Source organism: Filicampus tigris, chromosome 10, assembly GCF_054856515.1.
Source record: "Filicampus tigris isolate MCC_2025a chromosome 10, RoL_Ftig_1.0, whole genome shotgun sequence".
Classification (NCBI taxonomy): Eukaryota; Metazoa; Chordata; class Actinopteri; order Syngnathiformes; family Syngnathidae; genus Filicampus; species Filicampus tigris.
In genome coordinates, this window is record NC_141226.1 from 14,002,150 (window position 1) to 14,022,219 (window position 20,070).

General features: G+C 40.8%; 2 protein-coding genes across 5 annotated transcripts in view; both read right to left on the minus strand.

Annotated features, from left to right (window-relative positions):
- LOC147140928 (rho GTPase-activating protein 12-like) overlaps positions 1-11,309 on the minus strand; it is a 38,398-nt gene extending 27,089 nt beyond the window's left edge. For 2 of the 3 annotated variants that reach the window (XM_086042978.1, XM_086042977.1), the window contains exons 1-2: positions 10,884-11,309; positions 4,418-5,235 (exon numbers count right to left, since the gene is read on the minus strand). In XM_086042978.1, the coding sequence (XP_085899104.1) occupies positions 4,418-5,173 (756 nt within the window). In that variant the 5' untranslated portion in view covers positions 5,174-5,235; positions 10,884-11,309. The remainder of the gene's footprint in view (positions 1-4,417; positions 5,236-10,883) is intronic. The other variant, XM_086042979.1, reaches the window with a different exon arrangement.
- A 593-nt stretch (positions 11,310-11,902) lies between these two features.
- LOC147140929 (kinesin-1 heavy chain) overlaps positions 11,903-20,070 on the minus strand; it is a 33,695-nt gene continuing 25,527 nt past the window's right edge. For both annotated transcript variants that reach the window (XM_086042850.1, XM_086042849.1), the window contains exons 25-26: positions 18,539-18,680; positions 11,903-15,852 (exon numbers count right to left, since the gene is read on the minus strand). In XM_086042850.1, coding sequence (XP_085898976.1) covers positions 15,849-15,852; positions 18,539-18,680 — 146 coding nt within the window. In that variant the 3' untranslated portion in view covers positions 11,903-15,848. The remainder of the gene's footprint in view (positions 15,853-18,538; positions 18,681-20,070) is intronic.

A 20,070-nucleotide genomic window follows, 5' to 3' on the forward strand; every position in this document is an offset into this window, starting at 1 on the left:
ATGAATATAGGTGGACCTGGTGGCCCCAATTAGGTAAGCTGCAGCAATATCATTCCTCACAAAGGATAAAGAAAATCTGCCTGTGAGTACTGTTTTATTGTCTGTCTACATGTGTTTATGTACCATTTGTGTTCAAGTCTATGTTGCTTAAACTGTTAAAACGTTAGCGATGCTATCCTTTATTCTATTTATGGCAAGTTTTTAGTTTCCATCCATTTATTCAACAAGACATTTCAAATTGACAGTGAAGAAAATGCACAAATACAAATTATTTCTTATTCAGATACTGTTTTGGTTCATGTTATAAAAAAGAAAAAAAAAAAGACAAAGAAAAATTGGCAAAAATATTGATCTTGGCTTTCCAAAGTAAAAGCAGGCGTTTGCAGATATCGTATTTTGATGAAACACAGAGATAATCAGTTTGATTTCATGGAGGACTACAGAAATCAGATAATATTTACTGTTGTGAGGCTGAAGAAATTTGAGGTTTTGGACAATTTCAAGTTCAACAATGTCTCTAAACGACTGATCCCTATTAAAATAGCTGTCGATTAATGTTGATAATAGATTACATGTCCATTAATTTGATAATCGCTTAGTTGTCATTTGATCGTTACACCATTAGCTCATTTCATTCAAAGCTCCGTAGCGTGGATCGCTTCCCACGCTGCTACAAGCGCCGTTGACGTCACATGCGTAATAAAAGTGCTGACTAGCTCGGAAATGTGAAGCTGACGCGTCCGTTCGACCGACCTACCGTGCAGTTGTCGTCTGGGTACATGATGTTGTCCACTACCTTCGTGATGTTGTCACCGTGACCACTCTTTGTGTGTCTGACATGGGCGAAAATGCTCCACACACACTCTCAAACTCTACTATTACATAAAAACACACACACATAGAGCTAGAGAGAGAGAGAGAGAGAGAGAGAGAGAGAGAGAGAGAGAGAGAGAGAGAAAGGGAGAGAGAAAGAGAGAGCAGTGCAGAGATATTAAAGCATGCAAACATACACGCACGCACATCCAATTGAAGTGCTTGTAGGGATTAAGAAGAAAAGCTCTATAAAGTGAAGAACTGTGGCTCCTACGCGCACACTTGTTTGTCTAATCAAAGACACAGTGGATGATCCCCTCGTAATCACTGCACAGAATGTCGATTATTCTGAGACTTCTTTGAACGGGATCCCTGCGCTGGCTGCAATAAGATAAATGTTTTTTTCTTCCGTATTCAGCAATTCATGGCAACAAGCAGCATATCATGCACTGTCTTCACTAAATAATCGTACATCTGTAAAAATATCAACGTATGAGTGTACATGTCCACCATCGTATTGCTTTGTTTTTACGTCTTTCCGAGTTCAGAGAGGCATAGTAGCAAGCATCATATCATGTGCTATCTTGACTAAACAATCTTATTTTTGCGACATCAAAATGTGACCTTGTATGTCATCCAGTCAAGTCTTTTCATGTCTTAACAAATTAATTGCAATCAGCAAGAAGCATATCATGAATCTTAATCAAACAGCTCAAATTTCCATGGCATTTAAGTACAGCTGATTTCCATAAGAAACAGCAGCCAGCATCATAACATACACTGTCTTGTCCAGACAATTCTATTATAGTGACAACAAAAAAGTATGACCGCCCATGAAAGTGACAACAAACGGTTAATCCACACGTCAGTAACTACAACGTCTTATTTGACCTAAGTGATTAGCTAACAACTTGTTTTCAACTAGTCTGAGCCAATGTATTCTAATCTCCCAGGTTTTAATCCAGAGTATGACTTTGCATTAGTGTGTTTTAATATAGCATTTTAATATCAGGCACTTATTGTGTGCATGTCAAGATATATTTCGCAGTGTTTTGGAGTGGTAAAATTCATCAGTAAAAAATCGACTTGGGACCCACTGGACCGGAGCCCGGAGAGAACCTGATGAATTTTTATGAAGAAAATAAGCAGAGACAGCAAAAGGAGTGCACCAGCTGCCGCGCTGCCACAAGCCTTGTGTGTTTGTGTGTGTGTCAGGTTGAGATCCAGTGAGGCCTCAAGAAGCGAGATTAGACCGATATGCTTTTTCAAGACCGATGCCGATACCGATTATTGGTAGTCGAGGACGCCAATAATCGATATATCGAGCCGATATTAATTTTCAGTAAAAAGGAAAATATTGGCATCAAATTCTAAAAGAAATTAAAACTCTTAACTTGGCTAAAACGTCTTTAAGCATGTGTTTATTGAACAATTTTTCAGAATTGCATAATGTTGATTTTTGTTACACGTAGTCCTCATATTACGACGACGTACACGACCTACGTTTCGATTTTACGACGCCCGTGCCCCCTCCTCCATTTTGTCCCCAGCACCAAAGTGACTACGTTTACATGCAGTCAATATTCTGAATATCTGAATCTGAATATTCCATTTACATAATTGAGCGGACAGAGTTGCTCCGGCATTTGAACATGAGCATGCGCAGAGTGTCTCGATCGTGTCTTTTTGCGCTCCGGCAGTATCTTTGCCTTTTTCGCCCTCCACTCCTCCTCCTCCATTCACTTCTCAGCAGTAATGCTACGTACATCATCTTGTGCCCTTTATTTTAATATTTTCATTTTTTATACAAAGTATTTTGACGTAAATTTTGACTTTAACGGTGAAATCCGTCATACACAGAAATTTGTGTTACATCGCCAGTGTAGGAACGGAACTCGTTCGTAAAATGAGGACTCCCTGTATTATTATTACTATACATTTTTGACAATAGACACATTTGTTATATAATTCTAACAAAAAGTTCAGGGAGCACCCAAGGTCGTCAGTATGTCTTAAAAAGTTCAATGAAAACTTAAACCATAGCTCCATATAGTTTTCTACAGTAAATGAAGTACTCCAAAATGACAGAAATGTTAAACTTTCACATATCTTTGTTTTGATTTCAACACAGCTTTAAATTGATTTATTATCTGCCATCAGAAAGGCCGATGCCGATATTCGACAAAACGCCGAATATCGATGCCGATAATCGGCCCGGCCTATCCCTACTCAAGAGCCCCCAGGATTTCTTCATAATATAACACACAGGCCTTTTTGCCCCAAGTAAAATGCTGTAGCACTCTACCAAAACAAAGACAAATCCACAGCAAAGTCAACCAAAGCAGCTGACACCTCTGCTAGCGTCCGAACTACGATTCTGACAGAATACTGATGCAGTAGCAGACAGCCACTAGACTGCCGTGGGATTTACGAGGACGTCGAGTGACATTTTCTTTGGCCTTTAGACTGCTGTTTACGTCCTCGAGTTCATTTGTGAGGAAGGAAGTAAGACCATTGTGTCGTTCACATAGAAGTCAGGTTATGAAAATATAAATGTATTTGATTTTGAATGGCCTTTCATCAGCAGGGCGCCAAGATGGAAGATTAGCGGGAGGCTGGACTAACAAAAAAACATGTTTGAGAAAATGTGATGTCATAAAAAAGTCACATTGTTTGGTCCGCTAAAAACAAGGACTGTGGTCGAGCAATTAGAACATTTGCCATTTGCATTTTGCGTCAGTAACATTTTGTTTTTTCCACTCTGGTTCGGTTTGTTTGCTCTGGCAGTAATGGAGCTAGAATTGTGAAGAAAAAAAAACTTTCTGATCGTGGTACTAAGGGATGTATATGACCTTGAGAGCCAAACTAGCAAAAGAATGAGTCAGGCCCCAACTACAACCCAAACCTGAATTCCATCCCTCACCCTCACCAAACAACGCAAGCCAAAATGCAAGCCAAAACACCTAACAATAACCCAGAAGACCCTGTGAAGTGAATTCAGACATGGATTCCTTAATAAATATGAATGAGGAAGATAGCTGAAAACGTGTTAAGACTGAGAATTATGTAGTACTCAATTGTGGAGCCATCACATTAAATTAGATCTCGCCTTTTCAATTTTCCTTATTTGTGTGTGTGTGGGGGGGGGGAGTCCGAGGTTGACGAATATGATGCCCTGTGACATATTGCAATCATTTTCTTGTTACGTTATTACAGTAACTTGAACAATAGTTGAGCAAACTATTAATCTTGACTACTGATTTCAAAACTAGTTATCCATCCATTTGTTGTCAAATGGATATGTAACAATAATAAGGAGGAGATTAAACATTGATATGGCTTCACAGTCAAAACGGCCCTCCGAGGGAAACTGCAACAAAAATGAGTTTGACACCCCTGCTGTACAGGGTCGCAGCGAGGTGCTGGAGCCTATCCCAGCCGACTATGGGCGAAAGGCGGACTACACACTGAACAGTCGCAGGGCGCACACAGACAAGGTCACTGAGCGGGAACGACCCCACGCTGCCCGCACACAACTCAGGCGAGTGTACGACTACACCATCGGCGTCACTCCATCAAGTCACGAGGATGAAATTGTCTTTACCTGGAGTTGTTCGGTAGAACTGCTGCTCAGCTCATCTCCGGACTCAGAGTCGTTGGTCTGCCGTTCTTCGCCTGCCGAGTGCGGCGGGCTGTCCACATCCAGCGGGGCCCGGACCAACTCTGGAGATCGGGCACGGGTGCGGGGCAGTGTGTTGCTTCGTTGGGAAGGCGCGGGTACGGTGCTCTGGGACATGATTTCGGCTAAAGATCGTTCGGGCCCCGTGGGGGTGCCGGGGAAATGCTGGTGGTGGTTACTGTCCCGCCGCTGGATAGGCGGCGTCAAATGCATGGACGAGGTGGAATGAACGGAGGGCGAATGCACGGGGTTGGACTCGGGTCCGTCCGGGTTCGCCGTGGATGAGTCCTGGAGGCCCAGATCCAAATTGGCCGGTTTTACCCAGACAGCGCCGGTGTTCTGAGGCGGGGTGTTCCCAGCGGAAACGGGGTGATGAGGCGGGGTGCTCCCGGCGGAAACGGGGTGATGAGGCGGTGTGTTCCCAGCGGAAACAGGGTGGTGCGGTAAAGGCTTGGGGGGTGGCATGAGGGCTTTGCGCACCTCCCTGACGTACTGGGCGGGCACGTAAAAGGCTTTGCTGCCCTCCTCCCTGCGCACCTTCCACCAATCTTCGTTGGTCTTCTGAACCAGCATGTAGCATTCTCCCTGGTGGATGGTGACCAGTCGGTCTTTGGACTTGTACTTGTAGTCGTACTCCACTTCGATGTACACTTGGCCAGGAGCGATGGGCAGCTCCGCCATGGCGCCTCCTGCTATCCACCTGGTTAGATTACACGTTGTCTGACATGGCCTCCGCAGTTGAGCTGATGGGAACACGAAAGAAAAGGTAAAGATTTAAAGCGCTGATCCAGATGCACCGCTCTCATTCATGACATTTTTAATTCCGATGCACCGGCTTCGGTATCCTGACGCAGGGCCTTCGACGTCCTGGGATCTTTAATATGTGAACACCCACAGATATAAATGTCGATGCATTAACATCTACGGAGACCAAGCTGCGGACAGTTGGACGTGACGATCAGGAGTTAGGGTGCTGAAATGTCGTGCCTTACCATGATCCTATCTGTTGTGTTGCAGAGGTAGCTATGTCCAACTGTTAATGAGAGTCAATGGGTAAAAATGTGTGTGCACGAGAGTGGAAGTGTGTCACTAACCATACAACACATGATCGAAACAATTTTCTCATCATTAATTATATACTATTTATACTATAAACTAGGGATGTTCTGATCAGGTTTTATGACACCGATACCGATCATGCATGAGTGAGATCAGCCGATACGATCACATGGAATATCTGTATATTTTTCCATTTATTTATGGTGACTGCTATTATGCAATATTATCTGAAAAAAAAACAGGCATATTATTGCCGTAATTTTGACAAAAATCTATATATATTTTCAAAAGTATGACGAAATACAAAGCCGTTGCTGGCACAATACAACAATTACTCAGTCACAAAGATATATGAAAAACTTAAATTTACCAGCTTTTAGTAACACCGTTTTTAACAAATCAAAAATAATCAGCAGTCTCATAAGACTTAATTATGCAAAAAGTCAAATAAATAACATGCCACCAAAGCATTGCATGGTTCAGAATTTAATCAAAGTAGAAAAAATAGTCACATGCAGGCTTCACTTGAATAAACTATTCAATGAGTTCCTAAATTGAAATGACTCGGGAACTTTATTGCATAGACAAACTATCTTGTGCATTTGTCAACAACAAAAAAGTCACTGCTAATCTTTTAATCTCCCTGTGGCAATAATGCCACTTATACTGCGCTGTGTCCGCCTTGACTTTATTCAATGCAGTGAGCCTCGTAAACTCGCCATAGTCTCCCAATTGCTTGTTCTTCAAATGTCGGATTAAGTTGGTTGTGTTGAGACTTTTGGCCATGCTCCCCGCGCGAGGTACCTTTTCATGGCATATACAGTATTACAAGATGCAAACTCCACACACACGGCAATCAATGCTATGTTCACACCAACTGCGGTGGTCGGAATATTCGATCAAAGCCTTTTATTGCCGATCAAAACATCCGATCACCCGCAGCTCATGCTTCTCAGCCTTGTGTTGCGTCCCTCCCCTCTGCTGGCAGCCGAGGCGCGGCTACGTTAGGGAGCCTTTCTGGCGGCGCGTTTCAATTGGAGTCAATGTAGCTCGCGCGGGCAGGCGCAGCTGCGTGCGGGGCAGCGCGAGTGATGCTTTAGGACGGAGGCACGTCGTCGCGTATTAAACAAATCAACTTTTTTGCCATTTCGTCTCGCGGCAGCCAAGCGTGAGCTCCGGGTGATCGGATGTTTTGATCTGCAATAAAAGGCTTTGATCGAATATTCCGATCACGTAATTCTTCACGAAAATCGGCCGATCATGATCTGTGCCCGATCGATCTGAGCATTCCTACTATAAACATACATACATACATTCGATTTACTTTTTGTCGTCAAGGAAAGTAATATGGTGACACTACGTGTTGTGGGTGTGTGGTATGGGCGGCGCCATAGCACCCTCTATTGACCAGCGACCACTGCTTCCAATCGCAGGGCACAGAAAGACAAACATCCGCACTCACAATCACACCTAGGGGCAATTTAGAAAGTCCAATCAACTTACCATGCATGGTTTTTGGAATGTGGGAGGAAACCGGAGTACCCGGAGAAAACCCACGCAGGCACGGGGAGAACATGCAAGCTCCACACAGGGAGGCCGGAACCGGGATCCAACCCACGACCTCTGAACTGTGAGGCGGACGTGCTAACCAGTCGATCACCGTGCCGCTGCACCCAAAACAATTCACAACAAAAGGAAACACCTTCAATCTTGATGGACCCCCTTTAATCCTGACGCACAAGCTTCAACCACAACAATCAATCAATCAAATGTATTTATATAGCATTTTTCATACAAAAAAATGCAACTTAAAATGTCCAAAATACAACATAAAAGGAAGACCCGCTCCCGCCCTCCCTCCTAACAAACTCAAAGACATATATCTGCCAGTACATCAGCACTCGCAATACACACAGACACCCACACACACACAAGGCACACATGATGAACTGTGTTAAAAAAGACATGGCAAGGCACAGAGAAACCATATGAGGAAAGGGTACCCAAGGGGGGCTCATTCACGCTGAGGGGAATGACAGCCCACGGGCCACGGGGAGTGCCACCATCACAGAGACCCCTGTCCCAGATCAACCGGGGAGACCCCACACCTAGTGTAGAGGCTCCTGGTCACCTGGACCTAAGGAGCCCCTGCGATGACGCCCCCCGCAGGAACGGCAGCCAACCCCCCAACGCGGAGGCGGCCCATGAGGAAACACTGGAGCTAACACACCGCATTCAACATCCCAACGCACCACCCCCTTCGATTGTGACACACTGCTTCCAACACGCAAGCAGACCCCAATCAAAACCTGACCTTCTACCTTCAACATCCCATTGTGAAAGTCCAGACATACTCACTTCAATCGCGACACCATCTTTAGCATCCCGATGCGATTTCATCAATTTGCGACTCACCGGCTTAAGCATTCCATTCCACCACCTTCAACCTAGACACACCCCCTTCAATTTTACTCACTAGTGTACCTAATAGAGTGTCTGTGTTACTAGGTCATAAGACACTCTGTTATGTGCGTTACACAACAACAACAACAAAACAGCAGACACAAAAACAGAGTGTCTTAGCCTTCCTAATATGGTCGTAACCTAATGAGAGGAAGTGAATAAGAAGACGCGTAAATCCTCTTGGAAGGCGGACGCCTCATGTGGATGGGAGATTAGACACTAACGTTAATGCTAATAACGTGACTCGCACGCTGCCACGCCGGCTACGCTCATGACACAGACAAGTCACTGCTCATTTGTGCGATTGCGTGCATAGTTTCCTGCTCAAGTCACACACGCACAAACGGGTCTTAAGGTGAGGCAAGTACACATTGAGCAACAGACACAGGGACAACTTTTGTGTATGTATGTATGTATGTATGTATATACATATATATGTATATATATATATATATATGTATATACATATATATGTATATATATATATATATGTATATATATATATGTCTATATATATATATAGAGAGAGAGAGAGAGAGAGAGAGAGCGAGAGAGAGCGAGAGAGAGCGAGAGAGAGCGAGAGCGAGAGAGAGAGAGAGAGAGAGAGAGAGAGAGAGATTAGGGGTGGGCGATCTGGCAAAAATATATCACGATTTCAAAAAAAATCACGATCACGATTTTATCATGATTCTTTTTTGAAGACTAATTTGGACATTCCTGACCATTTTGATCATGTTAAACATATAAAACATATTTAAAATGTGTATAAAACATTTTAAGTCATCTAAGATTTCTGAACAGGTTTTAATTTGAATAGTAACAATTTTTATCAAAATGCGCAGTGAATGTAAACATAAAAACACAGCTCGTAACGCAGGTCTAGTACTTTGAAGAGTCTTTTAAAGCCCTCGTTTTCCACTGTTTTAATGGGAATCATGTCTTCAGCAAGGTAATAAGTCACTGCCTCAGTTACTTCTTTACTCTGCTTGCTTGTTTTTTCATATGGAGTGCTCTTGTTAAATGACTGTGTTACCGTGGGTTGCGTTAGCTTGGAGCTAGCGGCTGACTCTGGCTGATCTCCGTTTGCTTTGGCTGTCGGCGCTGACGTCCGAACCGAGTCCCTGCAAATTTTGCAAATAACTGGTTTGCGCTTTCTCCTCCGAGGAAAAGCCAAACCAAATCGACACTCTGGATGTGGAGTTTCTTTTCGGGACCAACTCTGCTTCGTGGTGACTTTCCGCTACAGCTTCCCGCGATACAAACAAACAGGGAGGCGTGTCACGTGAACTGTGCGTGCTGTGATTGGTTGGTCGGGTATACGCGCCAGCGGCTTTGCGCTGCCATAAAGCTAAAGTGTTTAGAATGTGCCATGTCGACGATCAAACGATCTTTCAGCTTTATGAGATCGTGAACACATTAAACCGCTTAACGATCTAATATATATATATTTCTTGCTGAAATACCATAACTGCAAATTGACTTCACTTTTAAAAACGTTGAGATACAGCAAGCATTTTTGTTACCAAACCCCCTTTAAAATAAATGTAATAATATTTGAACAAAAAGTTTTTACTGGCCTCTGAGTTCAAAACTAGTTAAACATCAATTTGTTGTGTATATGTAACATGAGGCAGAGGCAATCAAATATATGATTGCCAATTTGCCTCATATATCATTTGGGTTCACAGTCATAACGGCCTTCCGAAGGAAACTATAACTACGATATGGCCTGCAACAAGGGCTGCACAACATTGGAAAAACATCTAATATGTGATATTATCACAATATTTAACACTAATGTGTAGTAAAGTGAAAGTAAAGTTCCTGGATACTGCTCTCCTATTGGCTGGCCATGCATATTACTTAAGGTTGCATCTAATTGATCAAAGTCAGACAAAAGCATAAAATTCCATATTAAAGTACTAATTTACTGTATTTCTTTGCTATACGCTTATTGCACAGGCCATTATCGCAATTATGATATATTTTTCATTACATTGTGCAGCCGTATTTCAAACCCAGAGGATCCATATCACAGTGTAGAAAACAAAAAAAGGAAACAGGAAAGAAAAGAAAATGAATAAAAGTAACAGCAAAAATAATATCAAGCCTTCCACAGTGAATAACTTGTTTTGTTTTTTATCCTTAATTTTTATTGCAGAGTGTAAATATTTCTGTTGTTGTGCAAAGATAACTCTTTTCATAACTACTTGTATTTTAACTATTTTGGAAAAATCCATCCAGAGCGCTGCAAATTAGCTTTTGCTATGCACTGTGATGCACACATCAGACTGCTGTTACATTTCGTCTGTTTCTTTTGTGCCGGTCTCTATCAAATAACCAAAAGTAAAAAAATTAAAAGAAAACACCCAACATACAGACATGTTCGCCAGTGGTTCCATGGAATATAATCTGACAGAACTGCCCATAGGAATAAAGATGTAGTCATTTTCTGACCGAGATGCCCTCCACATAAACCTAAACATCAAATTCCTCCAGCTCACCTGCGATAATTATGAGGATGCACTGCAGGGAAATAGATGGATTGTGTTATTTATTAAATAAGCGTTTGCTTCTAATTTTTTTAATCAACCCAGCCCTGCTAGCTAACCTACTACCGTATTCCCGACGGGATTGTGACACTTCCTGAAACATTCCAGCCAACTTTTTCCGCACCGTGATTCCTTTTTCGGACACTTTTACGCTACGCGCGGCTCTTGCAACAACATTGGGGCAATCACAAACAAATTATGAGTCTCGTCAAAATGACAGGTCGATAAAACGCCGTAAAGGCGAAGCTTGCTAATTAATTAGCGTAGCGGCTAACAACACGTCCCAAAAAATAAGGTGTCCCGTCAAAGTCGCTTACCTCAAGAGAAACACATTCCGGTGGTCTTGGCAGGTAGGTTGGTCTGTTGTGTTTGAATCCAGGTAAACTTCACCCAGGTCAGCGTGTGTGTTTGTGGATCAAGAAGAAGCCGTCCCTTGTCAATCTTTACGCCGAAAAGGAATCACTTTCTGTCCGCTACAAGTTGCTCAACTACTCGCCACCTTCCACAGCCCAAGATTGTCTCGAGTACCGAGTTGTGTCACTCTGACGAACAAATGACGTGCGTTAACGTCACGGTTCCACACGCGAAAGCAGGCGTGCTAAAGTTAAAAGTTTGAATATCATTAACTTTCATTTACATTTTAATTAGTTTATGTTTAGAAAATGATCGCCCAAAAGTTAATTCACAAAATTCCCTGATAAACCTTTGGAGTAAGACCTCAACGCGAAATTTGGTTCATTTCTTCAGGTGTTTTCTACGCTAACAGAATGGTAGCGCCCCCTAGGCATTAAGATGTGAAACTGATCTATTAAGCGTCCAACACCCAAAAAATAAACCACATGTACTGTAAATGTATTTATGTAGGCTTACAAAATGGCAAGCCAAAAACCAAACATTAAAATTACTTAAGAAAACATTTGCAGGCTTCACGATGGACTAATTTACTGATAAATTTAATATGAAAGTAAAACTAGGGATTACAAATTTATTTATAACCAAAAGCGATTTTTTAAAATATAATATGGTTTTAAAATTGACACACTACCAAAAACACAAAAATGAATAGTACTGTAGAAATAAAAACGGGAAAATAACAAATACATTTGGAGGCTTCAAATTACAAAATATAAAATGCTTACGGTTACTATAATTAACATTTTCATTCATGGGCTACAAATTTGACATCATGAACCAATTACAGTACTACAGAAAAAAGAGCAAAAAAGACATTACAATTAACTGATTAAAAAAATCCAAACTTTAAAATGGACACATGACCTAAAGAAATGTATATTCAAATGTGCCAAGTTGTTCAAAGAAGCGCAGAGACAGGAGCTGAATGTGTTCGCTGATAATTATTTAATCACACATACATTTACATCATGCAGTCAATCAAAAAAACAAAACACAACAAAAAAAACGGTGATCTTGTCTGTATCCATGTCAGAACTCCAACTTTGTGCCCCAGTTAGCCAGGAATGATCCAGTACCTTTTGTCCACTCATGGATTCCCCCCAAAAAAAACAACCCTTTAAAAATGGACCAACTATTACACAGTAATAAAAAAAAAGTGGCATTTTTTTAACTTTAATTTTGAATGAAGTTCATTGAGAGCCACAGATAATCTTTATTTGTAGTCATTTATTTACTTTTTAAACTATATTTCCATTTCATATCCAGTTTTTGGTGGAAGGTGAAAGACAGGAGAAACATTTGGAGGTCCATGCTAGTCTACTTGATTCATCCGTGAAGATAATGGGAAAGCGCCTCTATACATACACTGTCCTGTGTCACATACGCAAGGGAGGGGGCGCTGGAGTCCAACCTAAACAGATGGGAGTGCTTTCAAAGCTAGATGCTAAATGCTAGCTGTACATATATGTAAAGTCCTTGTTGAAATATTTTCATTTTTAAATAAGTGGATTATGTTTTTTGTATGGTAAATGTTACATGAGGCTGTGTGTTGTACAGTGTATTTTACAGTATATATTGCACTTGTACGTGGTGTCAACGTCCTCATGCTGGGATTACAACACACAAAAGGAGTATTAGGGCCACACAAAAGAAAAAAGTATACGCAACAAGGAACATGAGAAAAGGTATCATTTTTGAGAGATAAGTCACACTTGGATATACTCGTATTTTGCAAAGGCAGTCATTTTTTTTTCAATTTAGTTGTAATTGAAGTTTGTTTTTTTTAAGTCAAACGTTTTCTAGATTTTTTCTCCAAGAAAGCCATACTTTCAATAAAAAATTTAAAAAAATAAAATTAAAAAAAAGTTGTAATTCAAGAATTTGTAATAATTCCCCCCCCCAAAAATCTGTTTCTTTCAAGAAAGTTTGTTCCCCCCAATTTAGTCGTTCTTGAAGGGTAAGTCAACCCCCCAAAAATCTTTACAATAATATGTTGGATGCACACCCACTAGTCTAAACACGGCATTCTGATTAATACAACATTTATGGAAAATGAGTTAAGCAACAAAATCACCCGATTTTTATACCTCTTAGGGCGCGGCCATTTTGCTAATTGCTGTCGACTGAAATTGACATCACAGTTGCTCGGGGCTCAGCTAACGACCAATCACAGCTCACCTGTTTTCTGAAGCTGGGTCTCGATTGGTCATTACCCGAGCCTTGGGCTTGTAATGTCATTTTCAATTGACAGCAGGTGGCAAATGGCAGCTCCCAGAGTTAGATAAAAACGGGTGGATTCATTGTTTAGACTAGTGGGGCTGTATAAACATATTGTAATGAAAATTTGGGAGTTGACATCCCCTTTAAGGATTTTAAGTAGAATTTTCAAGATAAAAAAAAAAAATCTTTCAAGAAAAAAAATATATTTTTACGAATTTTTCCAAATTAAAATAATCCTAGATTAAAAAAAAAAAAGAAAGAAAAATGTTTTATTCTCAAAAAAGTGACTTTTTAAAATTGTAAATATGACTCTTCTCAGAAAAGACATGTATTCGCTGAAACATCTGATTTATTCTCACAAAAAAAATCCATATTTTATCCTTCAAAATAATCTTGCCTTTTACTCTCTGATAATCTGATTTATATTCTTGGGGGGGGGGGTGTAATGCAACTAATTCTGACAAATCCGACATTTCTACTTGGGAAAATCCGACATTTCTTCGTGCGATGCCACTTTTTCTCTCGAAAAAGAAGACTACTCCCCCAAAAATAACGACTTTGAAAAAATGACTACTCTAGAAAACTCGCAACTTTATGACCTTGGGGGGAAAAAAAAAAAAAAAAAAAAAAAAAAAAATCTGACTTGAAAAATCAAATTTTCCTTTGAAAAAAAATCCTTTTCCCTGAAGATGCATTTCAAATAGGTCTTTATTCTCACAAGATTACAACTTTAATCGTATGCATTTGTCGTTATCCTTTTAGCGTGATCTTAATAGTCCTCTGTAACAACGCACTGGGGCTTCACTGGGTAAAGGGGGGGACAACATAACCCAAAAACATCAATAAAAAAAAAGAGAAAATCCTACACCTTTGAATTGAATTAAATAAACCCTTGTGATGACTTGTGTTTGGATGCTGCTTTGTGTCGCATTAGCAGCCGTCCCCTCTCGTAAGCACGTGAGGACCATCGGACACATCCAAAGCAGTCAAAGAAGCACATAAGACGCACAAAATGGCCGCAGTGTCTATAAATAGTCGTCATGATGTGTAAAAACACACACGTAGCTTTACAGAGTTAGTGGGCCTTAAAAAGCGTGGACTGGATCATCGGCGCCCGTTCCATTTCCTTTCCTTTGTGACAATGAGTAAACAGCTTTAAGTTAACCATAAAAAACACTTGCCTCCACAGGTGTCCAGTTAAATACATCTACAGTACACGCTTGCACGTCTTGGCTTGTTTAGTTTTTTTCCCTCCTCCACCACCATGTGAGCGGAAAGTGAGCGGCGCGCTGACAAAGTTGGGCAATTTCTGTACAAGGGAAGACGCACGACAGAAGAGTGAGGACGTCGAGCGGCTAGCTCGCAACTTTTACGGATTTGAGATACAAAGGGGAACAAAAAGGAGGCAAGACACTCACTTTCAATTCACTTATTGGAAGAAAGGAGGAGGGAAGAAGGCTTTGGAAAGAAACGACGTATGAAAGGAGCCGAGACAGGGAGGAAGAAAGGTCGGGACAAAGCAAAGGAGAGAGCAAGAGTGGGAAGGGATGAAGGACAGATAGGAAGGTGGGGGTTGGGGGTAGGAGGGAAGGAGGACAGAAGGAAAGAAGGAAGACAGAAGGAGAGGAAGGAAGGAAGGGATGGGGATAAGGCAAGGAAAAGAGGGGAGGTGATGAAGGAAGAGAGGAAGGATAGTATGAAAGGAAGGCAGGGAGGATACAGGAGGAAACATAGGTAAGGAGGGCGGGAAGGAAGGAGTGAGTGAGGTAGGTCAGAAGAAAGGAAGGGATGGTACAAAGGCAGGTTGATAAAAGGTAAAACCAATGTATGTATGAAAGGAAGAAAGGATGGATGGTTGGATGGTACTAAAGGGAGGAGGAAAGGGAGGGAGAGAGAAAGACAGAAAAGTAGGTTTAAGCAGAAGAAAAGGAGGTGTTCAAGAAATCTAAAGAAATTTGGTGTCTACCTCCCATTTGCCCCACTATGCATAAGTATATACAGTATCTATATTCATATATATTATATTGATGATGTCATTTTTAAAAATTCTACATTGACAAACAGGTGTGCCGTTAAATGTGTAAATGTACAGCGTTGACTTGACGACAAAACTACATCTGGCTGCCCGTAGGATATCTCCTGTGTTTTTTGCCTTTTATTATTTATTACATTAGTGTTACATTCAGCTGGGGGGAGGCGGGTCAGCAGTGCACAAATACTCACACGACGACCACGATGACAGACGTGTGCAAAAAAATTAAAATAAAAAAAAAATAATAAAAAGGAAAGCTACACATTCAAGTCGCGTGCAGTTTTTGCTGGCCAAGGCTGCTGCGGCTGTTCAAGACTGGTTGTTTGGATATCATTGTTATTCATAGTTTTTTTTTTTTAGCAGCTCGCGTTGTAAACTCAATCTGTCGTCTTTTTGTTTTTGTGGTGACGGGTATGTAAGTGGGTCAGAGCTGTACAGCCAGGAATATTTATATTTATATATATTTATAATCCGCACTCACTCCTGGGTGGCTGGGAAGCTGTAATGGAATGACGGGGCCAACAGGAGGCGCTAGGGGGCGTAGAGGGAGGGGACAGGGGTCAGATGATATTGGCTACTTCTTCTGTGGTGTCGTCCTTTGTCTTTCTTGCTCGCTTCAGCTAAATGCAGGAAAGAAGATAAACAGGAATGAATACACAGATGGACAACAGAATCAATCACTACACTGCAAAGCTATTCAAATAAATACATTTTCCTTTATATGCATAATGTCAAAGTTGAACATCAGTCAGTACAGTAGACAGATATTTAGATTTTTTGTCTTTTAATTTGAGAACTAGTTTTTAAATTTAGGACTGACCGATGGGTGACAACGAATGATAAGCTGCACTCACGTCCGCTGTAGAGACCGATCAAAGGAAATTAGCTTTAGGAACAGTTGTCTCCTGTTACTGCAGTAACGGATGTACAACTATGTGATCGTGGACATAGGAGGAAATCATTTTTTTTTTTTTAAACTGCTGTCGACTGAATTGACCGACGCACATACTATCAGACATGCTTTTAGAGGAAAACAGCTTTTTAAATAGATGCTGTAGTGGCCAAGGTCATTTTAGTTAATGAAAACTAACAGAATAAACTAAATTTGATTAAAAAAAAAATGTTAGGAAAAAAAAACTACGTAGTCCCACTAGTCTAAACACGGCATTCTGATTAATATTGCATACATTTTTTGCTAGCTCAGGGGGCGGCCATTTTGTCACTTCTGTCGACTGAAGATGACATTGAAGTTGGTCAGGGCTCTGATTAGGGGTGGGCGATACGGGCAATGAAAAAATATCTCGATATTTTTTTTAAAAAACTCAATAACGATAATTTTACGATATTCTACAAAAAAAAATTTTAAATCTGTACTTGCTTCACAGACTTGTGGATAGACGCCCTTTGTGAACAACATTGCTAAATACAGCTTCTGCAAGACAATGATATTCTACGACAATATTTAACAATAAAAAAAACAAGGAGTTATGTATTGACTTACATTGATTTTTGGGAATACTGTATTTATGTCATTTAAATGTCTCCGCTGTTATTCCATAATGATGTGGCATTTTGAGCTGCAGTAGGTACTGGTGTACCACTGCCAACTACTACAGTAATCAGAATGAGAAAAAGGTGTTAACTACAGCAATCAGAATGGGAAATAAATGCATTTGATATGTGACGAAATGTCACCCAGCGGGAGGAAAAAACAGACGTTGTCATGACAACACCCATTCTCATACATTGGCCACCGTATTCAGAATAAGGTTGAATAACAAAGCTGCAACTTACCGAAATAGGCATTTTCCCACTCATTCGTCGCTGTGATATGTAGACTTGTGACTTTATTCATGTTTAGCTGTATCCTGGCATCACACTAATAAGCCGCCGTAGTTTGCGCAACATGCCTCAGGAATACAGGCTATGAATGATGCAGAATAAAAGCATGTAAACTGAATGTTAACCGAACATCCAGGCTGTCACGTTTGACTTGCTCGCTAAAGTACTGGGCATGTGTGTGTACGTGAGTGCGTTTGTGTTTGTTGGCTCAACTCGCCGACTGTTTTCTGAGAGTATGTGTGTTTACTAAGCTTTTGTTTAGCATGCTTGCACGGTCGCCAAGTTTTTCTCGGAATGCTTATGGCCCGTGGTGGAACACAATTGCTCTTCCCGGTGACCGTTTTGGCACATTGAACAATGTTATTCGCATCGACGTCAGTTTTATCAAGCTCAAACCATTTACAGACTACGGACGACGTGGACCCGCGCCTTGCTATTATTTCCCGCTGGACACTCCTCCATACTTGAAACGGAGCGGCTGCAGTGCGGACAGAGTCACGTGACTGAGTCCTGCCCGCTGATTCAGCGAATGATTATCACTTCCTCCTCCTCTACCGTCAATGCACGCCGATTTGCCAAATGAGGATTTCAACATTTCCTCATACTTTGCGGCCATCGACTGACTCGTTATGCTTTTCGAGGCAGTATTAATACTCGATAATGTAAAATTACATATCGTGAAAGCAAGATTGACGATGTTATCGATGACGATATATATGTAGCTCTGATAAAGACCAACCATGGCTCCGCTTCAAAAAACAGGTGAGCCATGACTGGTCATTATCTGAGCCCTGAGAAACTTTGATGTCATCTTCAGTCGACAGAAGTGACAAAATGGCCGACCCCTGAGATGGCTAAAAGTGGGTGCATTTTGCCGCTTAATTTATGTTCCACAAACGTAATATTAATCAGAATGCTGTATTTCAAATACATATGCATATATCAAATTCTGGAAAAATAATTTTGGGTTTAGTTTTAAGGGTTGTGATACACCTAACTTTAGAAGCAGTATTATGCACTGCCCTTATTGTACTTCCAAGCCTGTTGACTGTTATACAGGAACTGTATTTCATTTGTGGATAGTTGTTTTAAAAATATACTTGTTGAATTATTCTATACAATACTTACGGTGATGTGTTTTTAAATCTTGCACTCAAGAAATACACAATTTAAAAAAAAAACTAATACCAAAACTAATAAAAACTGAAATAAAACAGCATTTTCATAAAGGGTAAAAGTTAATAAAAACGAATGCATTCTGAAAACTAATTAAAACGAAATAAATTCAAAAAACAAAACTTAAACCAAAAAAAAAACACAATGAAAATTGCAAAACTATTAACCCTGGTAGTGAGTAGTGACTGCTGTGCAACTATTGACATGCTGCGAGGAAAAAGAGTGTTTTTGAATAGCTGTCCACCGTAGTGTCTGATGCACAACTCGAGGAGGCATAGGTGGACGTACTTCTTGTCTGTCTTAGTGGTGGTGGAGCCGCCGCCCCTGATGGAAACCGACTGGCTGTTCTGGTAGAAACCTCCCCCGCTGCGGTTGATGTTGGGGTGAGTGGGGGACGCCACCGGCTGCTGCCCGGGCCGGATGGGCTTAGCTGCGGCGGTGTGAGGGCAAGAGGAAGACAAAAACAACAACAACAACATAGATTGTTACGCTTTCAGTTAGCACAGAGTGGTACAAACAATCAAAAATGTACAGATAAAATCAGCGCAAGAAAACACTCTCACTTTGACATTTTTGCCCGAGCCGGAGTGTGTTGGGTCTGGTCACTGTAAATATTGGTTTCAGTAACGAGGTGTGCTCAGAGTTCTTTTGTAAAAATGTGACTAAACCTACCTACAACGGTGTAGCATCTGCGGGTATATTTAACTTCAAATTTTCGCATTTACCTTATTCAAGTGGTAATTACCACAATACCAGACCATAATTGCCAAATCTTGGTTGTCATTGTCTATAAAATGCATCACGATCGACTGATTCAACAGGTTCAAAGATCACAAGCGCATTGTCTATTTCAGAACTCCCACGATCAACTGCGGCCGCCATTATGGCTCTAAAAAATTCCAGGATATCCTACGAGGGCTCACGACACAGTCACATGTAAATTCTGATGCATTTCATTAGCTAAGAGACTGAAAATTTGTTAAAAAAATTAAACAAAACCAAAAAAAATTACGTATCCGCTTTCCCGGCTGTAAAGGTAGAAATACGCTACAGCACTCCCGGCTTTAGTGGTAGAAACATAGAAATTTTACACAAATTTTACAATTCTGGGCACTTTTGCTTGGTCTCTTTTTTGAAGCTTATTTTTATTTCTATTAACCCATTAAGACCGGATGCGCATAACCACGTTTCTACCATTTATCTCATTTTCTTTTTCTCATCCAATTGTCGGTCTCTTAGCCAATTAAATGCATCAGAATATACAGGAGTTGGTATCATGACCATCCGGAGGATATCACAGAATTTTTTCGAGCAAATTGGCGGTCGCGCAGATGATCGCGGGAGCTTTAAAATCAGTAACGACAGTGAATTAGACGATGCGCTTGTGGATTTTGAACCAGTCGATTGTGATATATGGTTAAGATATGTTTGTAGACAATGATCATATTGACGTCTCTGTAACAAAATTGAGGATGTTAATCACCAATCTATATTTTTTTAATTGAAAATAGTGCTTTTCTTGTGCACTGACACTATTTTTAGATTTTCGATTGAAACAAATAAACTTGGGCCTGTGTAAAAGCAACGTCTAAGATCTCACAATTCTTTTGGAATGATGTTTCTAAAGTGGCTGATATAATTATTTTGTAAGTGTTGAATTTCTGGGAGAACCTCAGGTTTTTTAAGAGGGTGATTCTATAGTCGCCCATAGGTTTTGGGGAGATGTTGAGCAGACAACTTTAGGCCATACTGGATTAATAATACAATACATTTTCTTTGGTACTTTTTTTTTTTACTAACTACAGTCCACACTTTGAAGC